The sequence below is a fragment of the Miniopterus schreibersii genome, assembly GCF_964146895.1.
Source record: "Miniopterus schreibersii genome assembly, chromosome: 1".
In the NCBI taxonomy this organism is placed as follows: domain Eukaryota; kingdom Metazoa; phylum Chordata; class Mammalia; order Chiroptera; family Miniopteridae; genus Miniopterus; species Miniopterus schreibersii.
The window spans coordinates 151,438,854-151,462,833 of record NC_138101.1 but is presented as its reverse complement, the minus strand read 5'-3'; the positions used below and the strand labels follow the sequence as shown (position 1 = coordinate 151,462,833).

At 39.1% G+C, this 23,980-nt stretch overlaps 1 protein-coding gene across 3 annotated transcripts in view; it reads right to left on the bottom strand.

Annotated features, from left to right (window-relative positions):
* Nucleotides 1-23,612, bottom strand: part of MAPK6 (mitogen-activated protein kinase 6) — a 36,401-nt gene extending 12,789 nt beyond the window's left edge. Inside the window, exons 1-3 of one of the 3 annotated variants that reach the window (XM_081129213.1) lie at nt 23,456-23,612; nt 3,079-4,264; nt 1,298-1,442 (exon numbers count right to left, since the gene is read on the bottom strand). In XM_081129213.1, coding sequence (XP_080985339.1) covers nt 1,298-1,442; nt 3,079-3,633 — 700 coding nt within the window. In that variant the 5' untranslated portion in view covers nt 3,634-4,264; nt 23,456-23,612. Of the gene's footprint in view, nt 1-1,297; nt 1,443-3,078; nt 4,265-22,774; nt 22,920-23,441 lie in introns of those variants that run through there. The other 2 variants (XM_081129215.1, XM_081129214.1) reach the window with 2 other exon arrangements.
* Between the last annotated feature and the right edge of the window lie 368 nt (nt 23,613-23,980).

Below are 23,980 nucleotides of genomic sequence, written 5' to 3'. Positions count from 1 at the left end.
TTCTTTTATTACTTTTGTAAGCAGACTATGTTCCACTCCCTTCCTTCTGCTCTTAGCACAAACTGGGAGTGGTGGGAGGCTCACTCTAAGATTGGTTACAGAGAAGAAAAAGTAAAAAGACCTAAAAGAGAGAAAAAGACCTAAATCACCATCACACCTCTAACTAAAAAATCTTCAGTACCTTACTATTTTCCCTAGTTTTTCAAATGGAAACTCCTTCCCCTACTTTCTAAGTGTTCTGGCCCCATCTTAACCAGTCATAAATATCTTATTTGACACCTTGCTTTCATCAAACTTTTCTCACTGATTTATGCATACCAGGCTCATCCATTTACTTATACAGATACCCTTAAATAGATACCACTTTCTCTCCCTCTCTTTTCACCTATCAAAATTCTTCACTTTCCTATGTAGTGAAAAATCCTTTGACTCCTTTATGTCTTCCGTTCCAGCCATTACTGATGTAGTTTCTCTAAGTCTGCGGCTTTTATAGTCTGTACTAAGAAATTTTACACAAACTCTTACTTTGCTTTATGATATTTGGCATTTTTCACAGATTATTTGCCTCTTCCCATCTTGGCTAAATTCTCTCACACTTTAGACTCTCTCATAGCACTAAACTCAGCAAAATATTGTTTGGCTGCTTCTGAAAGGTCACAGTACTCAGGCAACAGGATATGGCAGCTCAAGCAACAAGGATGATTGGAAAGGGCAGGTCAAGAATTACTAGATTTTCAATAATAGCTAAAAAATTTCATCAGGAAGTGACAAAAACTGACAGAACTAGACAACTCAGATATCATCTGACACAGATTACCAACAAGTGTTTTGGATCTATGAAATATAAAATTATATTTAAGAAATAAGATATACAAAACAACATTAGAATTCTTTTTTTGTTAAACTTACTGATTTTAGAGAGTGGGGAAAAGTAAGAGAGAGAGAGAAACACTGATTTGTTGTTCCACTTATTTATGCATTCCTTGGTTGCTTCTTGTATGCATCCTGACCGGGGATCAAACCCACACCTTGGCATATGGGGATGATGCTCTAGCTAACTGAGCTACCCGGCCAGGGCAGAACACTAGAATTCCAACTAAATTAACTGAGTGAACAATTCAGTAAATATGTGAATAAGTTTTCTCAAATTTTTAAAAATTAAAAACACCATTTTATCTTTATATTTTAATATTCCAGACTACAATAAATTATTTTAAATCTTATATAAATCTTTCTTCATGGATACATGCAAAATTCTCTCTTTGGAATTTTCCCCCATATATTTTAACTTTCTAACCTGCAAAGAGGGTTTTACCAGTCAGCATTTCAGCAAAGATGCAGCCTGCAGCCCACATGTCAATGGCTTTAGTATAATTATTAGGAGAAAGTAAAAGACGTGGAGATCTGTACCATTTAGTAACCAATCCTTCAGAAAGATGACCCTGAAAAAGAAACAAAAACATACTTTAATTTTTTACTTTAGCTGAAAAACAGTACATAAAACTTGATTTATTAATGAATCATGGATCTACAAACAACAACCCATAATTGTGAAATACTAAAACAATACTGTTGATTTCTATGCCTATTTTCAAGGCTCTTGCACTTCTGAGGTTTAATCCCCCTGGGATATACCATCTATAAAATGATGTTCACATGAAGTCTGCTGACCAAAATATACCATAACTCCAGGCCACACATTCAAAACGTGTTTCAGAAGAGGAGCTATTTTTCACTTCAAGTCTTGTTAATTAAGGAGCAGGTATGCTTCAAATCAACAAGAAAGGTAGGTAACAGTACCAGGTGCTACTGATAAACCAATGCAACCTCCTTACTGACAACCCAGGGGACCTACTCGTCCCATTCCTAATCAACCTTAATACTTTACGTCTAAAAAGCATTTGACAAAAGTATTATACATATATTGCCTTATTTCATCCTCAAAACAAGCCTGAGAAATTGTGAAGGTAGATAGTAATAACTCCATCTGCAGGGGCGATAACAGAGAAATTAAGAAATCTGCCTACGGTCATATATATAGCTTAGATAGATGTAGAAATGGAACTCAGTTTTAGATAGTGTAACTCTTTGTTCAGTGTCCTATCCGCAATACTTCACTGTTACCCATAAAGCGGATGTGGTCATCCATTTCATTTTAATACTCAATTTCTATGTTAAAGGTTTTTTTTAAGTAAGTTATACTTTATGCGAGATTATATATGTGAATGAAAAGATTTGTTTATTGTAGACATGTGCTATGGGAAGGCAAACAAGCAGGACTCCTAGGGAAGTCCTGCTCCACTTTTATATTTTAAGCATCAGAGTCCTGCACATCATTTCATTTGAAAACTAAAAGACCAAGGTTGGGATTGGAAAATATTAACTTCTTGTACAAAGGCAAGTTATCTAAGGCAAAGCTACTATGAATCCTTTTGGCTAGTCTTACTACCTATTTTATGTGAATTTAGATTTCAAACTAAATTAAGTTTGTCTAAACAAGGCATAACAGAATAGTATAAACTCAAAGGGACAAAAGACTTAAAATTTGAAATAGCATCCTTTCTTACCTGCATAGGATCACACTTTTGCCCTAAACACATAAGAATATACCCCACTTTTAAATAAGGGAGAATTTCAATTATAATAAATAACCACACACTTTTAGGAATCTGTATTTAATTAGAATCCCACTCAATCTTCATTTCAAACATAAGGACTCTGTGAATGAAAGATATGTATCAAAAGAAAACATACTACAGCTGGTGGGAGTGAGCATCATCCCATATACCGAAGGGCTGCTGGTTCAATTCTTAGAGCACATACCTGGGTTGTGGGAGCATACAGAAGGCAACCAATTGATGTTTCTTTCTCATATCGACATTTCTCTCTCTCTCTCTCTCCCCCTCTTCCTCTCTCTAAGCATGTCCTCAGGTGAAGATTAAAAAGAAGAAAAGGTACTATGTAAAGTTTAATACAACTAACTAAAGATTCTTCCACAATATACACAGGAAATACAAAAGTATCTATTCCTAGTGATATATATCAGTAAAGGTCTGTCTCAGCTGGCTTTCCACGTACCTTATGGGAATAATGGGGATCCATGATCCGCGCAAGACCAAAGTCACCTATCTTCAGCACCAAGTCTTCAGTATTAATGAAAAGATTAGCTGGTTTGAGATCTCTGTGCAGTACGTTTGCAGAATGAATATATTTGAGCCCACGTAGCAGCTGATACATGAAAAGCCGGGCATGCTCTTCCAGTAAGGGGCCTTGCTCCAGCACATTAGCCAAGTCTGTCTCCATGTACTCCTGAACAATGTAAACACTGTTCAGTTCGGTAAGAGAGCCCACATCGTCTGTTAAATGGCTTCCACTAGGACCAAGAATTTCAAACACTTTCACAATGTTATCGTGGTCAAGTCTTCTAATAATTTTGATTTCACGTAGAGCATGTTTGACACTCTGGGGATCAGTAAGGACAATTTTCTTGATGGCTACTCTTTTGTCACAGTCATTGTCTACAGCAGAAAAAACCAAGCCATTGCCTCCACAACCCAATGGTTTTAAGTCCATATACCTAGAGCCCAGATCAAAACCATGAATGTTCATGAGACTTTCAAATTTCTCTGCCATTTTGAAACCCTTACTATTGCCTTTTCCTTTCGAATTGTTGAACTTGTGTAAACAAGGAAGAAAACTGGCATCAAAAGGAAGGATCTTTCAAAAAGGGAGAAGAAAAACAATTTTGCTTCCACAGCAAGATAGTTTCTTGATGTTCATTGCATATGCCAACCAGGCCTGTTGAGTTCCCCTTAGATTTAAAGCTCAAAAAGCTCTCCTCATATTGAGAATTAAAAAGATTGGAGTACTCATAGTTCAAGAATGGGGCAGCAACTCTGCAGACATTTAAAGAAAACACTCGAGAAACTCAAACGGAATGAAATGACATACTATGCACTCAGATTTACTGTGCTAAACGATTTAACATTTAACAAAAATGTGAATAAATATGCACACAACAGGCTTCTATGAACATTCTCCTCACAGTGCAGATACATTCAGTGTTGGACTGGTCCTGAGCAGCATCGTTCTAAGGTGCCGGTAAGCACTATTTCCGTTTTGCTTCTTTTCTTCCTTTGTTGCTGTATATTTCAACAGGAAGCCTTGGCAGCTGTTGGTTAACAGATGTCTTTGTTAGTGATCAGGTGGCTCCAGCTCACCACAATCACAATCAAAGCTACCGTCCATCTTACTCTGATACAACCTAGGGAATGAGAAAAAAGGAGAATAGTTACCACTGCAAGAAGTGCTCTTTTCTTCAACTCTGTGAAGTGACATGAATTGGGCATTTAGCTATAAACTACAACTGGTACATTAAATTTATTTTATAGTCACTAAATGTTAATATTACCTTCAATCAAAAATAATTCTCTGTGTTGTAAGCAATTCCCATGTGTTAGCTCAGACTCCAGATCCCACCACACTATATTCTTTATAATCTTTAGGCTCATTAGGTTGTATCATTTCTTAAATGCCAGTGAGTAAAGGAAGGGAAGTTCAGAATATTTTTACAGAATTCTTTAGGATTTTTTGAAGGTTAAAATATTAGTAACACAAAAGAATAAATAAAAAGCAAACCTATGACTTGGCAATTTTTCTTCAAGGAACATTTCCTACAGAAATGTTTGAAAATTAACATACGAAATATTTCTGAAATGGCAAAATATTAAAAATAGCTAAACTTTCAACAGTAGAATAAATAAGTTATAGTCATTTAGTGGACTACTACATGATAGTAAAAATGAATAGATGGTTGAAATCACTAAATTTAAAAAGCAAATTGCAGATAGAAATGTGCATGCTGAAACTAGTTATAGCAGGTTCATAAACATGCAAAAGAATGTTATTTTATGGGTGCATACATATATACCAAAAGTATAAAAAAATATGAGACTGATAACAGACTCATAATAATTTCCTTGCGGAATAAGGGAAGGGATTAGAATCAGGGTGAGATTACACAGTATGCTTCAAATACATATTTAATGTGTTATTTCTTTTTGAAAAACTGAAGTATGACAAATTATTAGAATCTTATAGAGCTGAGTGGTATGTATATAAAGAGCTCATATTATAGTGAGAGAAGACAGGCCGACAAATAAGCAAAACACACATATGTCAGAAGACAGTAAGTGGTGTGGAAAAACTAAAACAAAGGGAGAGTGGTTAGGGAATGCCTCCCTAGCAAGGTGGTATTAGAACAAAGCTCTAAAGGAGGAAGTCCGGGAGTGGGTGGGCCTTAGCGATGAGGGAGTAACTGTTCCAGACAGAGGGGCTACACTGAGGGTGTGTGTGTGTCCCATGTCTGAGAAACAACTAGGCAGCCAATGTAGGAGCTTATTTAAATATATATGCAAGTAATACAGCCAAATCCCTAAATGGAAAGGCTTCCTGTTGCCGGCTTTTGATCTAAAAGGTGGTACAGGTGCAGTATCTCTTTATTCAAAGGGCCAATAATTTAAAGGCAATGAGAAACTGTATCAGTGTATGAAATAAATAAAGCAGCCCATTCTGACCATGATATGACAATTTCCAATCACCTTCAGCTGTGGCTTAAGAGAGCCGCTAAGACTCTCAAACACACCAGCTGTTTCACAGTAGTAAAGCTTAGGACTCTCAAACACAGCAGCTGTTTCACAGTAGTAAAGCTTTTGTACAATAGGTAATCTGGCTTAATGTCCTGCCTGCTTCATATTCCTACACACTTCACATGTGGAAATTCAAGATTCTAAAAAATATACAGCACTTGTCTCAAACTGAAAAAATCTTCAATTCCCAGAAATCAACAAACATGAAAAACTGCATGTGAAAGAGAAAACTGATGATACTAATAACTCAGAGACTATTTAACAAAAATTGATACTTACTATCCCTGAGTTCTTTTAATATAAGCGCTTCTTGTATCTGCTTAATACTGTGAAGGACAGTAAAAGTATAAATGCTTTCTTTGTTTTACTATAACAGAGATGGTTTCTTCAGTTTGCAAGTTTTTGTCTGCTTCTCAGAAATCAGAAAAAAGAAAACAAGCAGACTCCTAAAAATTCTGTAGCTTGTCTATTTTTAGTAAAACATTTAAAAGTTAACGTTTGCACATAAACTTTTGAATTTAAAAAAATACTTCATATTTTTAAAGGACTTTAATACTGTGTGTCCCGTCAATTTTTTCTATTTGTATACATGTTTATACTTCTTAGATACTACCAAATATCCTAGAAAAACAGTATTTTTCAAAGGCCCCAGTACTTCTGAAATTTTTTATTTCTAGTTTCCAAGTGAAATAGGATTGTTCACACCTACCTTTCTGCCCTAATGTAGACAATTCCTTAAAGCTCAGTTGAGTTTTAAGTTTTTAATAAACGTACATTTTTAAGTCAGTTCTATAGACTTGACATAAGACCAGTAAAATCTCTTAAGTACTCTCTTAAGCTTCTAGTTCATTAATAGAGCAATCGTAGCTAAGCACAAATAGTGCTTTATCAAAAACGACACCACTATCATCTGACAGAATAGCACTACAGTAGGAATTGCAGCCAGATTAGAGCTAAGAGAATGAGATCTCTCTACTCAAGAACCCCTCCCATCCACATCTGCTCCCTTTAATTTTTAGTGAGGCCAAGAAGCATCACAGACCAGAAAACAAATAAAAGGGTGAAAACACCTTTTCAGAAATCTCAGTGGCTGATGAGCACTTACAAGGTAAGAGAGTGGGTAAAAATTCATCTTGGGGGAGGTGGGAGAAGCTTGTGCCTATGCCGAGAACTGCAGTCCTCCTGTAGATTCAGATGATGACTATACTGAAAGCCTTAATAGACCAGAAATATGAGACCATTCTAAAGAGAGAAGGTAGTATTTATCAATATTGTCTGTAATTCCACTAGACAGTGAGGACTGCACCAATAAAACTTGGGGGAAAAAAAGAACCCATTATTTACAATAACAGTGCTTGCCCAGTGATCTGCCTCACTGTTCTGTGAGTAGTATTCTTCAAAATCCTTCAATATCCATTAGACCAAAAGCTATTGGAGCAACTTTTCACCTAGGAGCTTGAAAAGTAAGCCCACCTTATTCAGTAAGTTGGAGGTAATGCTATACACCTCTGAATGATAAAAGTGGATCCAGTAAATGTTTCTAATTTATTTAGTCACATTCCATTCAGCGAGTATTTGCTAATTATATATTATGTGCCTGTCAATATACCAGGCACCGGGGATAAAATGGTAAGTAAAAACAGACTTGAGCCCTGGTTGGAGACAGAAAATAAATAACACAGGAAAAGGGGGAATACAAAGGAGACAAGTGCTACCAAGGAATGGTACAGGATGCTATGAGAGCCTACACTGGGGGATCTGACCTAACTAGGAAGATCAGGATGTGTGTGTGCCTCTAGGAGCCATAAAAAGGCAGAAGCCTCCCATGCTCACTCTTAGTGACCACGAAAACAGCTTCCTCCTTATTACAATGACCCTCATAATAGTTATGTTCCAAATCCTGATCTCTCTAACCATGTCCATCTTTCACATCAATCACGGAGCTCCCTGGCATTAATCAACTGTACCAGCAAATCACTGGTCAGAGCATCCTCCATCTACACGACCTCTATAAATGTCCCATTTATACCACTTTCTCCACTATCTTTCGTGTTTAACTTCATAAAAGCAAAGTTCAAGGCTTACACTTCAGAAAGATCTGGGGTTCCATATTCCTCTTGCACTTTCCACACTTCAAGGGAAGAAAAGGAAAACTAAGACGGCACATGAACTTAAAATGACCCTTCCCAGCATCCTTCCAATTTCTCTACCTCCAAACGTTACTCATTCCTACCAACCTGTGAAGGCGGATACTGTGAGCCAGTATTTTGTTTTTAACAATTTGGTGAATAAAGTGAAGTGCAGAGAATGATTTATAAGAATGTGCAGAGACTGGTTTATTTATAAGAATGAAGTTGGCCGTATGCTTTACCAGTGGTCTTCTTTCAGTGATCCACCATAACATGGAAGTAAAAGCTCTCTATGTAGCCCAGGCTGGATTCCAGCTTCCTAAATTATAAGACAGTTTCCTGAAACCATCAGACGCAACTGTCCCATCAAGCATTCCTTTCTTCCCTAAAGTACCTCCTGCTTTCTTGTCATTTAGCCTAGCCCCCAGCCCAGACCAAGAGAAATACAGGTATTCTGAGTCAAGCTTAAGTGTATGAAGTAAAGTTATAAAATGCAAAAGAAGTAACTTCACTCTATCCCATCACCCCTATCCTATAGAAAACTGATTTGCTTTCCCTTCTTATCCAGTTATAATTTCGCCTGTGTCAGTAAAGGAGCCTGGATGTGCAAAGCAAGTTTGAGATGAGGGCCTTAAACATAAAGGTTACTTTTTCTGGTTCTCTCTTCCATCTTCCACTCTGCAGCTTCCCAGGTTAAATGCTGATATGGGTCATTTGGCCTGATCAAACTCACTGACAGCTCTCTCCTTCCTCCCTCCACAACAGCTCTTGCCTATTTTGCTCTTCTCCAGGGTCAAGTGAGTAATTTGAGTTAACTGGAATCCAGCCAGCCTCACATCTTCTCAGCCAAAACCCAGCTGCTACTGGAGAGAAGGGAAAGGTTGAACTCCACTTATATTCACCTAGGACTGTTTCCTAACCCTAGCACAGAGAGAGGTGTTGTTACAGAAAATTCACCCTTCCCTAAAGTCATGTCTCAAGCTCTCATTAAAGCTGTTTCTAGGGCAGAGAAGGCAAAAGCTACAGCTTAAACTGCCTGCTCATATGCATTCTTGACAAAGCCCTTGCTCCTAATATAGAACAGTCCGAGGAGTTATCAGGAACTCCTCTCAGGATTTGGAGCTCAAAGAGGCCTGGAGAGCATGCAAATCAGTGAATGATCTTAGGAACCTGGGGTGGGAGGGAGGACCTTAAAATTAAAACACCAAAGCCTAACAGGCTTGGCTTACTATTAGGAACTACTGCTAGCTACAGAAACTTTCAAAGTCAAAGACAGATGATTACATAGCGGCAAGCAAAGTATCCAATTTTTAAAAACTTCTCTTCCTTTATATATTTTAATTGGCCTTTGACCTTAAAAGCCATTATAAAATAAATGCCACTATGTTTATTCTGATGCTCATATCTAGTTGCTATTTACTCTAGGGTATCTATATTGGAATATCAGAACTTCACAGACCAGATAAACAGGATAGTCAAACAATCTCTAAAGAGCCTTCCAATTCTAAAAGCTGATAACCTATGAAATATGAAAGCACATTACAAGTCTCTTATTTCACGGATTTTTGTTCCCAAGCACTTATTATGGTGATACACCTAGAACAGGAGAAACGTGATTGAAACCACACTATACTGAATATTAAACAATCCCTTCTACAAAATTATGGCTAGAAATTTAGAAATAATTATAATAACCCTTCATCCCCTCTCCTATCTTCTTCTTAGCCAAGCCCTCATTTCTGAATCCTTTCCTAATGTTAAGGAAACACTGGAGGAAATATACAAGCAGGAGCCATGTAGATGGCCTCCTTCTTCAAGTACCTTTGGACATCTGAGGAGTCCAACAAGATGAAAATTAACAAATTTCTGTAGCAGTCAGGATAGGTTAGTAACTATAACCCCCAAATCTCAGTGAGTTATTAAGTCTTGCCCATGTATCAAGTCCCACAAAGGTGTCATGCATCTCTACCATTGCCACTCAATGGGCTAGAGGGAAAGCGAAAGCAGAAATATCTCACTGCTACCTAAAGCTTATGTAAAAAAATGATACACTTCACTCTATTCACATTTTATTCATCTTTGGTCACACTGTCACAGCTACTTCAAGGGAGTGGGGAAATGCAATCGCAATATGGTCCCAGAAGCAGGAAGAACCAAGATGTTTTGAACATCTTTGAGTAAAACAGCTTTAATTCCTCTATCCATCCACTGCATTTTTATTCAAAAAAAAAAATCTTACTAAGTGCTTACCACATGCCAGGCATTGTTTTAGGCATTAAGGTATAGCAGGGGATAATAAAAAAAACAAAAGAAACAAACAACAAATCTAACCTCATGGACTGCATACTACTAGAGCAGGGGTGGGGAACCTTTTTCTGCCAAGGGCTATTTGGACATTTATAGCATCATTTGCAAGCCATACAAAATTATCAACTTAAAAATTAGCTATGAAAAAAGCTCCAAGATTTATTGAATTTCAAGTCCTGCCTGCAGTTGTCTCAGCAGGGCCAGACCAAATGATTTCTCAGGCCAGATGTTCTCCACCTGTGCTAGGGCACTTAGTAGATTCCTTGCTGTCCCACTAACATTTCTTTCTCCTCTCTTTCCTAATAGCATTTTTTTTTACCTTGTCTTTTACCAACTTCCCCAATCTAACCTAAATGAGGAGTAGATCCTTTATTCCTCATTTTCCAGGGCACCATTCCCCTCCCCTTTGTTGTAGCTCTATTTCAAAACAAAAGGTTTGGAACTAAGTAGTTTTATTGGCATTTTCTGAGCATGGTACCTGGTACTTAGTAGGCAACTTAAAAAATGTACTGAATGAATTAATGTAAAAAGCATATGCTTCTTGACAGGACATTTTGGAAACGACAAGCTCTACCCTAAATCTAATCACGTTCTGACCTACTATAGGGGAACATCAGTGATGACTCCTAGATACAGTACTTTCTTTTCCAGGTATTTCCCCAGGAGCCATACTCTATGGTGAACACATACATCTGTCTGCCAACAGATGAAGAAAGCAACTGATTTCAACCCACTCAGAATGAAGAAACAAAAACGCTTGTTTGTTATAGCCCATTTTGTTTCACTGAGATAATGGGGAGAGACTGTGCCACTAATACACTGTCTTATACAACCAGACAAGTAGGATTCTATAAAAAGCCCTATCAGTTCACGTAATATCAAGCAGTATAATGCAGCTACACAATACTTGATCTTACTCCACTTCATTCCATCCTAGCAGGGTCTATGGAATCAGCACCACAGCTTTCCAGACTGCATATCAAACACAAATGCTTTCAGTTTGAGCTAATCCTGGTGAGGGTCTGAAGAAGGCTATGCCGTGAAAGGCCATACAAAACACTTCTGGACTCTGATCAAACGCAGAACCACATGCTGGGATGGAGAGTCCCCCGTTTTTAAAAAATTATGTCAAAATGGCATATAACTCTTCTGGAATATCCTTCCTCCTTTGTTTCTCATTTTCTCCAGAACCGAACAAGTCTTGCAAAATAAAAAATAAAAAGTACATGTTTCCTATCAGATTCACACTAGAGTTTGGCATTCTGAAAAATTCCTGTCTGATCTCACTAAGTCCATATTAAAAGAAAAAAAATACAAAACAAAAAAAACCCCACATGAGTCAAAGAGATCTGATATCTAGTCCAGGATCTATGACTAATTAGCTGTCAAAGCATTTCACATTCCTAAAGTATCAACTCCTCATCAGGTAAATGATGTAGCTAAACTATATAATTTCTATAGTCTATTCCAGCTCTAAAATTTTGTAATTTTAATGAAAGGCTCAGGATTTCCATTTCTAATTAGAATGCTGAAAGGTAAAAAACACCATTACTCTCACCCTATAATCCATGACAAAATAGACAAGCTACAAAATCAGTTTTGTTTTTTTAAAGACCATAAAAAAACTAAGCATGTAAAGAAATCTAAATGAATTCCAGAAAATGCGAAGTACTTCATAAGAGACAAGACCATGGCTATTCTCATTCCTGGCAAAGTGGCAAGAGAACAAGGAATTTTCCACTATCAGGATGAAGAAGAAACCAGCCAAGTGTATAACCAACTTTTAATGGCTACATGTGAATTCAAATAACAGATTACAATTTGGTGGAGGTCCAGTTACAAGCCCCACCCGCCAACTCTTCCCCATTGGTCTTCAATGAGTGCAAAAGTTTAAGGGCAAGGCAGGAAAGCTGAGAGAGAATCTCATGAAGCAATTGGGCCTATACCATGTCCAAGGCAGATGCCCTCTAATAGTGTGGGACAAAAAAAGAAAGCATGAGATAAACCCCTCTAAGGTATTCTGAGTGTGAGGCATTGAAATGCAGCAAAAACATGAGGTAAAAAACAAAAAAACAAAAACCCAAGGTGGGAGTGGAAAACAAAGAAAACGTCCAAGCAGTCCAAAGAGCTGGCAGCTAAGGCTGAAAAGCAGAGAGCTGATGGGACAGAAGTATATGAAGAGATAACGGGAAAAAATTTTCCAAAACTGATAAAGGACACGAACACACAGACCCAGAAACCCAATGAACCACAAGCAGGATAAATACAAAAAACCCCATACCTACGCACATCATAATCAAACTGTTGAAAATGGGGGGGGAGGGGGGAGAGCAACTCTTAAAAGCAATCAGCGAAAGAGAAAAAGTATATACCAGGGAATAATAATAGGAGTGATGGCTGATTCATCACTAGAAACAGTAAAAGCCAGAAGACAATAGAACATTATCTTTCAATCACCAAAAAGAAAAAAGAAACTATTGATCCAGAATTCTATATCTAGGGAAATATTTTTCAAAGATGAAGATGAATTAAAGACATTTTCAAAGAGACAAAAACAGAAAGAATTTGCCTCCAGCAGACTTTCACTACAAGAAATGCTAAAAGTTCTTTAGGTTGAAGGAAAATTACACCAAATGAAACAAGAAATCTTCAGAAAGGAGCAAAATCCCAAGAAAGGATAAATAATTGGAAAATATTAAAAGCCTTAAAAAAAAATCTATCTTCATATTTTAATATCTCTAAGAGACTGTTGTTTAAAGCAAAACTAATGTATCATGGGTTTATAGTGCATATAGAAGTAAAGTATAGGACAACAGGAGCACAAAGTGCTAGAAGGGGGTAAACTGAATCATGCAATTGTAAGGTTTACAGTATTGGTGAAGTACCTTTATTATTTAAAACAGACATGATAACTAATGAAAGGTTCACACCTCCCTTTTGTGATCATTATGTTTACTTAATAATGTGTCCGTTAATGGGGAGAAAAAGGGAAGGAAAAAGAAAGAAAACTAAATAAATCACCAATTTTAAGTAATGATTTATTTTGCCAAGCAGTTTTTATGTACTTCTACATCAACAATAGAAATACATTAATATATAAATATCACAGATTCACTGACAATTCCAAAAGAAATGGAAATTCATGTGAATCAGGATACATATACATATTTTAATTGAAATGATTTCAAGGGGCCCTACTTTCTGCTTTAAAAGTATATAGTTTTAAGATATTAAAAAATTATGTTATGGAATATGGCCCCAAATTTCTAATTTGAGAATATAAGTAACATATTTGGTACTTATGTTATCCCATGTTATAAACTATTATAAAAGCAATTAATTTTTTAACATTTGTTTATATTATAAAGGAATTTGCAGCACTAAACATGACAATAATTTTTTTAACATTTGAATTTTAAAAGACTATAAGCTTTATTAAGACTGTAACAGCAAACTTCATCAAGGATGTACTATATGTGAAGCATTGTGCTGGGCATATACTCTTACCCTAATTCTCCTAACAACACTGCAAAATGGGTCTTAAGATCTTTATTTTAGAAAATTTAAATAATGCATTCAAGATCACACATCAGTAAGAGAGCCAGGATTTGAAGCTCAGATTTTTAAACCAAATCCCATAATCTTCTCTATAACTTTCTGACAAATACAGTACACACAAACCCTCAACCCTTTGAGAGTAGAGTGTACTTCCTACAGGACATTGTTCTGCATGACCAAATATAATCATCAAAATCAGGAAATTCACACTGGTATAGTACTACCATCTAATACTCAGATCCTATTTAAGTTTCTACCACTATACCAATAATGTACTTGAGAGCTAAAAAACCCAGTCCAGAATCACATTACATTAACTACAATACAATCTTTAACATATTTTTTCCCTTTAAAAGTTTAAAGGAATCAAACTATTTTATATAGTCCACAAAAATTTACTGAGTACTTGACACGTGCAAGGAACTGTTTGATGGTACAGTGGAGAATAAGACAGTTAAGGTTGTTCTACTTCCAAAGAACTTATATTCTAGGGAAGACTAACAAGTAAACTAATAACATAACTTCAGATTTGGATATCTGAGGAGCTAAAACCTGAAAGACAAGGTACCAGCATTGCTAAGAGATGGGAGAAGAGTATTCCAAGTAGAGGAAACAGCAAAGACAGAACTTGGTATTTTGAAGGAAAAGAAAAGATGCCAGCATAACCACAGCATATTGAGGAAAGGGAATTAATGTGGAGATAAGATTGGATAGATTAAAAGGAACACATGAGCCCAGCCGGGCATAGCTCAGCAGCTGAGCATCGACCTAGGATCCAGGCGATCGGGGTTCAATTCCTGATCAGGGCACATGCCCAGGTTGCGGACTCCATCCCCAGTCGGGGGATGTGCAGGAGGCAGCCGATTAATGATTCTCTCATCATTGATGTTTCTATCTATCTCTCCCTCTCCTTTCCTCTCACTGAAATCAACAGGGATATATTAAAAAAAAAAAAAAAGGAACACATGAGATAGGACTCTAACCAAGAGATAAGGAAAACTATTAAATGGTTTTAAGCACTTGGCCTGGTTTAATTTACATTTTTAAAAGATGGTTCTGGCAACTGGGAGGAGAAAGAACTAAAGACAGTTTAGTAGAAAGTAGAGACCAGTTAAAAGCTATTTCAGCAGGCCCATGAGATGATGGTGGCTGAGACTAGGCTGGTAGAAATGAAGTTGTGAAATAGGAGACAGATTAAAATGATAGTTTGGAGACCAAGAGAACCTGATGATCGAGTAGATTTGAGGGATACGGGACCAGGAGGATTCAGGGGTAACTCCTAGGTTCCAATTACTGAGATGGGGAAGACTGGGACAAGAACAATATGGGGAAAAGGGTTCTATTTTGGAAATGTTAAGTCTGTTTAGATAACATCTATTTAGATAACTGAGTGGTAATATCAAGCAGGCAACTGAATAATGTGTCTGGGGCTCAAGCAAGAAGTGTAAACCAGAAATATATACTTGAGAATTATCCACATGTACACCGTATTTCAAACAGTAAGTTGAATGAGACCACATAGGGAAAGAATTTAGAACGATAAGGGAAAACAGCCCAGGACTAAACTCTGGAATATGTCAATACTTAGAGGCAGGAAGAGGAGAGAAGCCTCTGAAAAAGTATGACAAGGTATGAGGTAGGAAAAAACAAGACGACCATGTGTCTCATAAGCTAAGGGAAGCAAGTGAATGGGCAGAAAAGTGTTCAACTACACTGAATGCTACTACAAGATCCCGTAACGTGGATTTGGTAAATGTAACTCACTGGTAACCTTGACTAGAACAATTTCAGTGGTGAAACAGTGGTAGAAGCCAGTCTGAAGTAGACTGAAGAACAATGCAAAGTGGAAAGGGCATACAAAGACAGCTCTTGAAAATTTGCTTGAAACATCAGAGAAATGAGGGGAGAAAAAAGTGGAATCATGAGAGGATTTAAAAGAGATTTCTATATCTGCACTGTCCAGTATGGTAGTTAACAGCCACATATGGCTACTGAACAACTGAAATGTGACTACCATATTGAACAGTACAGCTCTAGAGCACATTTGTATACAAATAAAAATGACTCAATAGAAAGGGGAAAATTCATGATGCAGGCAAGAAATGGGTCCTTAAGAAGTCAAGTGGAGGAAATCTACAAGTAATATAACACAAATGAAGCAAAGCACAAAATTATAGTAACCAACGGGAAGCAACAAGACCTAAAATCAGAATATGTCTTAAACCTGGCTGAAATCTTAAGCATAAGACTAAATTACAGAAGGCTATAAAAGCTATGCAATAGGGGAAGGGAAGGTAATTCACACTTACTGAATATCTATAAAGTGCCAGGCATTTTCTAAGTAACAAATTATTTCTGTTATAGAGAACCACTACTTTGTCTCACTTTACTAACAAGAGCATTGATGCCCTGAGGGGGTAAAGCTACTTCACTTCACTGAAATCACACATATAATAAACGTCAAGATTTGGAAACAGGGCAGTCTGACTTACACCAGGGTTAGAATCTTCCCACTACATAAGGTGGGAGGTTAAGAACCACTCAGTGTTTCTGTACCTGGAAATAAATAAATGATAACATCAATCTGGCAGCTATAAACAAGTGCCAACAAGCCTGGACATACTAGGCCAACAGCAAAAACTGTTCCCTCCATACTATCCACAAGATAATTAAGAAACACTTAATAGCTATTTTTAATTTTTTTAATCCAAGTGAAAAAAACCTTTATTGACAACAGAGAAAATGTACATTCCTGTAACTTGGATCATCTATTTTATTGAACACAGGAGTATCAATCAGAAAGCTGGCATTGCTTTATAATATAATAACTACTAAAATAATATCTGGGCATACTAGAAAAGTAGGTAAAAACCTACCATCTCTCCAATTTATAAATGAAGAGGGAAATTATTAAAATGAGCCTAATCAGTTATTAAATTACGACTTAGGTTATTTTAAATTCAGTGTGGGTAAAGATAATCCAGATCTGTGCTGTCCAATATGGTAGCCACTAGCTACCTGCAGCTATTTAAATATGAATAAGGTTCCAAGAAGGCAGCAGATTAAGTGGAATCTACAGACACTCTCCCAGGACCAAACTGGAATTACAACTAAAATATAGGAAAACTATTCTAAATAATCAATTGAAGACTAGCTGGGGAAAAACCTTATAACCAAGGGTGAAAAGTGGAGACTGCACAGAGACTGGTAGGAAGTGCAGAGGTACAAGAGGGCTGGCTGGGCTACCATCGGCAGCAGCTAAAGTTCCCGAGGGATATCTCAGTTGTGGGGGGTTCCCCCTGAGAATTCTGGGGTCTAAATCCCAAGCTGGGCTCCCCAGCCCAGAGCACAACTGAGAAAGGTGCCCACATAACATCTGGCTGTGAAAAGCAGTGGGGTTTCTATCTGCCAGGGAGAGACGGCTGGAAATGCAGGCACCCTCTTAAAAGGCCAATGCACAAAATTTCGGGTGCAGCCACTCACCTTGGGCTTGGGCAAAGGGAAGGCAGAACACACTAGAACTGTGTGAGGAGAGTCCAAGGTTGGGGGGGCTCTAGAAATAGAGCTTGGATTTCTGTGCTGAGTCATTCCCCCATTCGTCAGAGGACATCTTTCTCAAGCAGACATTTTGCCTGGGGGAGGGGGAGTACTTCCTCCACTCTTTTTGAAAACCTCTCATCCCACCCTGTGGAGTTCACACCTTGCTGTGGGTCTACAGCCTGAGGCTCATTAAAAGACTAAGAAAAACAATCAGCCTGCAGGCAAAGGTGGTTCTCAGGATGCTTGGAGTCTTTGCCTGATCTCCTTCTGGTCCTTTCCAAACACACCCAGCCTCAGTAGAGAGAACCACAAGCTGTGGGTTGCTGAAAGCTCCAAACAGCTACTCAGGGTACTCAGAGCCAGTCACAAACAGCACCTGACATTGCCCTGCACCAGAGACGCTCCAAAAAAACTGGGAGTCCTAGCAGATCTACCTAATACATAGAAACAAACCCAAACAGGCAGACAAAATGGGGAGACAAAAAAACAAGCCCCAAATGAAAGAACAAGAGAACTCTCCAGGAGAGATAAATGAAATGAAGATAAGAAATTTATCAGATATAGAGCTTAGAATAATGATTGTAAGGATGCTCAACAGCATGAGAAAAGATATAAAAACTATGACGGAAATTAAGAACGACATACAGTAGTAAAGAACACATTAGAAGGAATAAACAGCATATCAAAGGAACCCGAGAATGAGATCGGTGAATTAGAAGACAGGTAGAAAAAAATCACTACTCAGAAAACCAAAAAGAAAAAATCAATTAAAAAAACAGGACAGCTTAAGGGACAACATGAAATATAACAATATTCGCATCATAGGAATGCCAGGAGGTGAAGAAAGTGAACAAGGGATAGAGAACCTGTTTGAAGCAATAATGAGAGAAAACTTCCCTACCCTAGTCAAGGAAAAAGACACACAAGTTCAGGAGGCACAGAGAGTCCCAATGAAGAAAAACCCAAAGAGGCCCACACCTAGACACATAATTAAAATGCCAAAAATTCAAGACAAAGGGAGAATCTTAAAGGCAGCAAGAAAAAAGCAATTTGTTACCGACAAAGGAGCTCCCATAAGACTGTCAGTTGATTTCTCATTTGAAACCCTATAGGCCAGAAGGGAACGGCATGAAGTATTCAAGGTCATGAAAAGCAAGGATATGAAACCAAGACTACTCTATCCAGCAAGGCTATCATTCAAAATAGATGGTGAAATAAAGAGCTTCCCAGACGACAAAAAAAAAAGGCTAAAGGAGTTTATCACCACCAAACCAGCATTGCAAGACATGTTAAGGGGACAGCTGTAATAAGAAGTAAAATGCTCGGTGTGGGGCTTCCCTGTGAGGCCATCCGGACCAGGGCTTTTGTTTGCTGGGAATTTTTTGATTACTGCTTCGATTTCATCAGTTGTCGCTGGCCTATTCAGGTTTTCTGATGCTTCCTGATTCAGTTTTACATGATCTCACTCATTATGTGTAATCTAATGAACAAAATAAACTGATGAACAAAATAGATCCAGAGACATAGAAACATGGAACAAACTGACGAATCTCAGAGGGAAAGGTGGCTGGGGGTGGGAAGAGATTAATCAAATAACATATTCATATTATGCATAACACACGGACACAGACAATAGTGTGGTGAAGGCCTGGGCAGGAGGCGGGGTAGAAGGGCTCAAGGGGGGAAAAAAGGGGCATCTGTAATACTTTCAACAATAAAGACAAATTTAAAAAAAAAATAAATATAAATTAAAAATTTAGTTCCTTGGATGCATCACCTGTCAAATGCTCAATAGTATAGCAACTACCTCATTGGACAGCACAGAACAGAATACTTTAATCATCACAGAAAGTTCTATTGGACAGTGATTAGATCCTCAGTTTTTCTTCTGACTTTTTCCAGGAGGGTCAATGGAAAGGGCAACTCAAGACATGAATTTTCCAAATCGGTCACTAATCAGCTGAGTAACTGTATACATCCCTTAGCAGTGTTTCTATAGAAATGTACGTTTGAATCACCTGCAAATCTTGTTAAAATGTAGATTCTAATTCAGTAGGTCATTAAAATGGGGGTCAAGATTCTACACTTCTAACAAATTCCCATGTGATGCTAATACTTCTGGTCCAGAAATCACACTTTGAGTACCAAGGTCTTATCTCTCTCTGCACCTCTGTTTCTCTAACTGGCAAATGATGTACCAGGGGCAAGATAATGTCCATGACCCTTCTGTATACACTAACATTTTATAGTTTTATGGTTGTACACAATTAAATGCACGGCAATTTCACACACTCTGCAGAGGCAGGCTCTTTCCTAAAGCAAATGCTAGGATTCTAAGAAACAATTTTTGTGATACTTTTTTTTTTTTTAATGAAAACATACCAGATTTAAATGGAAAATGTTATTTGCTATATAAACATTCAATCTCTGGACACCTTTTCAGAAATGGATTTAAAAGGCTGGCACCTATAAAAGACAAACTTTTAAAAACTATCAGAGGAGCACACTGTATTTTTCAAATATGCATTTCATGGAAGGGGAAAAACAATGCTGGACGCAGCCTACAGTGTTACCTTAAAAGCATCAGCTCCACATGAAAAGCAACTCCCTGGAAAAAGCCATTAACTACAATAACATTATTGTTGTTTTTTGTAAAGTCTCAGTCATGGCTCTGAGCAATAAAATTGACCAAAATCCCATACCACTAGCAGCCTGTAATGTAACAGCCCACAAAACAGGATGAAGGAACTGACAGGCGGCAGCCAACAATGCCACAAAGAATTTACTTTTGAGGCATCTTCTTTTATTCTAACAGGGACCGTAGAAAAACACATGGTTCATGCGGGCAATATGAACAAGGAACCAGGTTGCAGTGGTAAGGCTGTTTCATAAGGCAATATACCTCACAGAAAAACAGCTAAGATATCCAGTTTATTAATTCTGAATTATGCATGACAGCTAATTACATATAATCTTAAAAACACACACAGGAAGTACTTGTTCAATCTCTAAGTGATAGGATGCTTTGAAAATCTATGATACTTTCATATTTGTATTTTTATAATTCCTTTAGTAGGAAATACATTTTAAGGTTTGAGTTAAACTTTATTAAATTTCCTCTATATAAATCATGCAATGCTCTTCCAAAATCTCTCTACAAAGATATAATTCACATTAACGATACACTTTATTGCCCATAAAACTCTTCAAATAAGTGACTTTGAGAAAACAGTATACAAAGAAAAGTGAGGGAATAGAGGTTTTTCTTTTCTCATTTTTAAAACAAACTGCTAGTCTCAGTCTTTCTTCCCCACGTCAATCTTATTTTAAGCCAACCTGCTAAATGGTTGCTTTTGAGAATCAGTCAAAATACCTTAATTACCAAGTTTCAGTGTATTTCCTAAATTTGGAGCTGTACATTTAGCTTATCTTTTAAAAAGGCTGATGAAAAACGGTGCCACCCTGGCCGGTGTGGCTCTGCTGGACATAGTCCCATGCACCAAAAGGTTGCCGGTTCCATTACCAGTCAGGGCACAAGCCCAGGTTGCACACTCTGTCCCAGGGTAGGGGGCATGCAGGAGGCAGCCAATCGATGTTTCCCTCTCACATCAATGTTTCTCTCTCTCCCTCTAAAAAATAATCAACAAAAATATATTTTTAAAAAAAGAATAGTGCCTGTAACAATATCTATTTCAAGTTATCTTTATTAAAACTGAAAATTCAGTGGTGTGGAGGGGGGTCAATGAGGAGAAAAGGGGGACATCTGTAATACTTTCAACAAAAAATTTTTTAAAACTCATATAGATATGGAGAAAGCACTACATATAATTCCATCAGAATGAAATGCTCATGAAATATTCAGGTGAAATACTTCTGTACCTCTACCACTTATTTAACCTAATTTCTAGATATTATAAAGATAACTTTTACATTACCAATGAAAACATGAGGTTAATATCTACCATAAAAGTACTATCTGTTCTTTGTAAATAATCTGTAACAAATCTTTCCCAGTAAGAACCAAAGAACTGTTAGGATCAAACATTTAACTTCAGCAACTGACAGGGAATTTTACCTTTCCTCTCAACAAATGTTCCAAAATTCCATATATGATAACCTTTTAAAATGCAATTTAAGAAGCCATCACTTTTTTAGAGAAATTGTGGTTCCTCCTGAGAGAGAGAATTATAATGTGGACAGAAACATTTTAGCCTATCATTTAAAAAAATACAGTGTATAAATAAAAAAGGCCACGTCGCAGCCGTGGGCAAGATGAGTCATCACCCAACTCAAAACTTTCAGCACTTCAAGCTTCCTCCTACCCTACCCCATCCCCTTCAGCAATGTACCCTGAGTCAGCAAACCTTTCCATTTTGTCAGTTATGAATTCTCACGATGCTTAAATGAACTTATGCAAAACACTGCAACACATTTAGTACTAACACTTGTCATTGGAACGTGCTTTTTCTATTGCAAAATTAACTGATCTTCAAATCAATCTTCTCTAGATTCTTAATTACAGAAAGTAGTCAAACATTACTTTTAATCCTCTTTTGCAAATGAGTGAACTCCAAAATATGGTTATATACAAAGGCTTTTATAAACAATTCTGCATTTCCCAGAGGATTTTCTTTTTTTCTAAATAGTAATATCTAGATGATAAAACATGTCCTACTCAAATCTGTCATTTCCTAGATGATAGCAATTATGAATTTAGGACACCAATAAGCAATTTTACAAGTTTCACAAGGCAATACTTATTAAATGATGTAACATATATGTGTGTAAAAGGACTTTACACACCTTGGCACATAGCAAGCCCTTCATAAACATGTTTGAACAACTATGCGTTGAAGATTTGTAAAGTTTCTTCCACCCAATTCAAAATTATTTTTCAAACGTTAAAATCTGACCTTTCTAAGAGAAATTCTAGAGGCAATTCCCTCTTTGGACCCTACATTCATGCAGTCAGATTACTCTTTCCATCTCAGTTTCCCAACGTTTAAAAGAAAGGCTATGTCCAATCAGAATTTAAAAAAATAAAGCATGAAGAATCAAACAATCAGAAAATTATTCTAACGCTATTTGCGCTCCGTTTTTGTTCCGTTAATCTTTTTTCTCAACAAATCATCTTGTATCCGTAAATAAAAATTAAAAAAATTCTTAAAGTTAATACTGAGACTGACTTTTAAGGGCATTTTTAGCACTGAAGGAAAGAACACAAATTTTGCTGCAAATTCAGTCGGCTTCCAATTCCACATCACCAGTTCCCTTCACTGGACTTTTTCCAATGAGCAAGCAAAAGAAAAAACAGGAAAGGAATCAAAAAGATCCTGCTTCACAGAGCCCCCACCTAACACCTGAACCAGTTGAGATTTACTATATAAAGCAAGGAACAAAGAGCGGCCAAAACATCTTTACTTTTCAGCGCACCTCACCAAGTCAGATAAAAATGCACAGCGAAGGCCCTTTTTAGTGAACTGACAAAACAAGTTTTCATTTGGCTACTTTCACAGACCACCGCTCAACGTCCCGGACGCGACTAAGGAAAGGCTGCAGCAGAGGGGAGGCAGATTAGGAATTCCGACTCACGAGTTTCCTTCTCATTTAGGGCTAGACTCAAAACTTAGCCAGAGGACTTCACCGGGACCGACGAGCCGGTTAAGTGGTGCGCGCTACGCAATTTGCCGAGTCCACTGGAGACTTTGCCCGGCCGGAGTCAGCTGAGGCCGAGTCACTGGAATGGGAAGGGGGAGGAGACGCGGGAGCATTTCGACAGGCAGCGTGCCAGGGAGGCGAGACTCCACGCCACCTCATGCTCCCGGGCAGCCGCTCCCGGGCCGCCCCTCCCGGCCGCCGCCCCTAGCCCGCCGGCCCGGGCGGGCTTCGAACCCTCAGAGCCAGGCGCAGGCGGAGGTGCCGCAGCCGCCAAGCGGGCCTCCGGGGCCGGCAGGCGCGGCCGGGACCGGCTGCCGGCTGCCGGCGAGGGGCGTGCCGGGTGGGAGGGGCGCGGCGGCCGCTCCGCCGGCCCCACGCGGGGACCCCGGCCCGCCGGCCCGCGCGGGTACGCGCCGGCCAGGCCCGAGAGGGAGGGCCGGCAGGCGGGCAGGGGGCGGGCGGGAGATGGAACAAAAGCGCCTTTGTTGAGCGGCGGCCGCCGGAGGGTCACACACAATGGAGGAGGGAGCCGGCTCCGCCGCCGCCGGGCCCGCCGCGGCGCCCTCCCAAGCCGCCCCGCCGGCGCGCCCCGCACACGTACACACACACACTCACGGGACTTCTCCGACTCATCGAGGGAGTGCGGGGCTCGCGGACAGCCCCCAGTGTCGGCTCAGGTCTCCGGCTGTGCTGGCGGCAGCGGCGTCTCCGAGACTCTCGCTTTGCCGCAGTCGCCGCCATGTAACCCCGACCCGAGAGAGAGGGCGAGGGAGAGGGGGCGGGGCCTCCCGGCGCCACGCCCCCTCACGTCACAGGCTCACTCCACGGGTTCCCCCGCCCCCGCCCGGCCCCGCGCGTCTGCACGCGCCGGAATTTCCAACTCCCGTGACTGAGCGCCGCGCGCCGCGGGGGTGGCCGGAGAGGCACGCGGGCTCGTCCGGCGCCGCGGTGGGCTGGACGGGGGGGCCGGCGGGAGGCGGACAGACAGGCTTTCTCTGCTCAGCTACTTGCCCCTGGACGGGAGCACAAAGTGCCAAACTTAAGACCGTTTACTGCGCAGCTACTACTTGCAAGACTCTGGGCAACCTAGGGGAACAGGCCTTCGTCCCGGTCCCCAGGGTGGGCCGGGGGCAGGAAGGC